At 37.8% G+C, this 2,292-nt stretch overlaps 1 protein-coding gene across 1 annotated transcript in view; it reads left to right on the forward strand.

The window, feature by feature from the left end:
* The window catches only part of LOC102672173 (battenin), a 7,374-nt gene extending 5,107 nt beyond the window's left edge, over nucleotides 1–2,267 (forward strand). Inside the window, exons 4-7 of the mRNA XM_031513588.1 lie at nucleotides 527–863; nucleotides 1,157–1,306; nucleotides 1,444–1,584; nucleotides 1,753–2,267. Of these exons, the coding sequence (XP_031369448.1) occupies nucleotides 527–863; nucleotides 1,157–1,306; nucleotides 1,444–1,584; nucleotides 1,753–1,893 (769 nt within the window). The 3' untranslated portion in view covers nucleotides 1,894–2,267. The remainder of the gene's footprint in view (nucleotides 1–526; nucleotides 864–1,156; nucleotides 1,307–1,443; nucleotides 1,585–1,752) is intronic.
* Nucleotides 2,268–2,292: the final 25 nt, after the last annotated feature.

Below are 2,292 nucleotides of genomic sequence, written 5' to 3' on the forward strand. Positions count from 1 at the left end.
ACTCGTTGCGAGCACGAGGTACGTCTGTACTTATGTGTAATAACTGTTAATTACGATCTACTCTATTCTTCCCATTATTATCTGTATCTATCTATCTCTATCTATCTCTTTCTGTCATTTTGTCATTCTCTATTCACTAACGATTAACCTTACCGTTGCAAAAGTTCATCAGAAAGAAACATACTCGCGACTCGTGGCTACATATACGTATACATACATATATACGAGTGAAAACGTGCATTTCAAGCGTGTATCCGATTTTAACACGATCATTCGTAAGAATTTATTCGGAAATTCGGAGATTTTGGAAAGATATATTACATCATGTTCTATTCCCCCCTTCCCCTCTTTATTAATTTTTTTCTCATCGTCGTTTTTATTTTTATTATTTTTATTTTTTTATTTTTTTCCTTTTTTTCGTTAAAACTCATCGCCAGATATTAATCCGTTCACAGTTTGTCGAATTCTCTCCCGTTTAATCTTTGCAATTGCCCATCATAATTGAGAGCGATTCATTGTTTCGCAGACAAGTAATCGCGACATGGTCTTCCGGTACTGGAGGCGCCGGAATAATTGGCGCGCTATCTTATGCCTCCCTCACCACGTGGTTAAGCAACGAAGATACATTGTTACTTATGTTAATCGTACCGATCATACAAGGAATCACTTTCTGGTTGGTTCTGGTCCATCCGCCGCAGTCCAGTATCCCGATCACTAAGAACGGTATCGACAGCCAAGAGCAAATCATTGAGATCCCTAGGAAGAGCTTTAAAGAAAAGATCAATCTGGTACCGGGATTGCTGAAGTATATGATTCCTCTCGGGCTCGTGTACCTCTTCGAATATTTCATTAACCAAGGATTGGTAATGCTTTTTTGTTACACGAGCTTTTTTGTAGAATTGTGTTTGCCCCCTCTCCTCCTTACCTCTGCTTCTTAGCTATTGTTTCTCATTTTTTTTTTTTTTTTTTTTTTTTTTTTTTTTTTTTTTTTTTTTTTTTTTTTTGCCTTTATGTATTTCACGCTAATAAGATTACAAAATATTGTTGCTATAATTTCCGGCTAAGAATAGACGCAATTACGTATGGGTGTACGTAGTAGAATAACACGGATAATCCAGGTGTTCTCATCGACACGTGTCACTTTAATTTTTTACAGTACGAGCTGATCGAATTCGACGGTATTTGGTTAACTCACGCCGAGCAATATCGCTGGCTCCAGGTTGATTATCAGATTGGAGTGTTTATCTCGAGATCGTCCGTCAATCTCGTCACGATCAACAAAATCTGGATCATGGCTGTCCTACAGGTATCGATTAAAAGTCTATTTACTTGTTGTCGATATTGTCAATGGAAACTTACGAGATCCTCCTCCTCCTCCTCCTCCTCCTCCTCGATAATCGTAATCGAGCGTAATCACGATTTATATCTTTGTATTCCTTTCAGTTTATCAACGTCATTATTTTGCTGTTCGAGACACTCTTCTATTACTTGCCCAGTATTTGGATCGTGTTCACGTTCGTTTTGTGGGAAGGCCTTCTCGGTGGTGGAGCATACGTGAATACATTTTATCGAATGTCCACCGAGGTAACGTAACTTTACTTTGACAAATTAACGTCGTTCCTTAATCTATGCGCATGGTATCTTTGCTCATGTAATGTACACATAGCTTCTAACATCTAATATCATTATAATAATAATAATAATAATAATAATTAAAAAAGGACGCGTAATATTTTCTCATCCGATTTGCAGATCCCAAGGGCAGATCGTAAAATTTCCTTGGGCATAGCCACGATGGCCGATTCCATTGGAATCGCGATGGCTGGTTGGTTATCTATGCCGGTTCACAATGCCATTTGCGGCCTGCCACAACCAAAACGAGTGGGAAGCTAGAAGACAGAAGTACGAGAGAAAAGTATTTTTTTTTTTTTTTTTACAACAACGATTATGCGAATGAGCACGACCGTCATGCCGTGATAAACAAGTATGTTATTTATTGTCGAATCATCTTCGATCACGTCCACACGGCCTCGAATAACGTCGATAATCGAGTGTATATAACGTCGTTCGTAAACTGCAACGGTTTACAACCACTATGTACTGTCAGTTACAATGTAGATATAGCGAAATATCGAGACGATCATGTTCGATCATGTACCTCTCCGTTTGTATTTAACTTTGAAACCGTAAAGTATTCGAGCATCGTTCGAAATATTAATCGTAACAGTTTGTCGTTATATATATATATATATATATATTTTTTTTTTTCATCGAGATACGGAAATGAGAACG

This window comes from Apis dorsata, unplaced genomic scaffold (assembly GCF_000469605.1).
Source record: "Apis dorsata unplaced genomic scaffold, Apis dorsata 1.3 scaffold_683, whole genome shotgun sequence".
In the NCBI taxonomy this organism is placed as follows: Eukaryota; Metazoa; Arthropoda; class Insecta; order Hymenoptera; family Apidae; genus Apis; species Apis dorsata.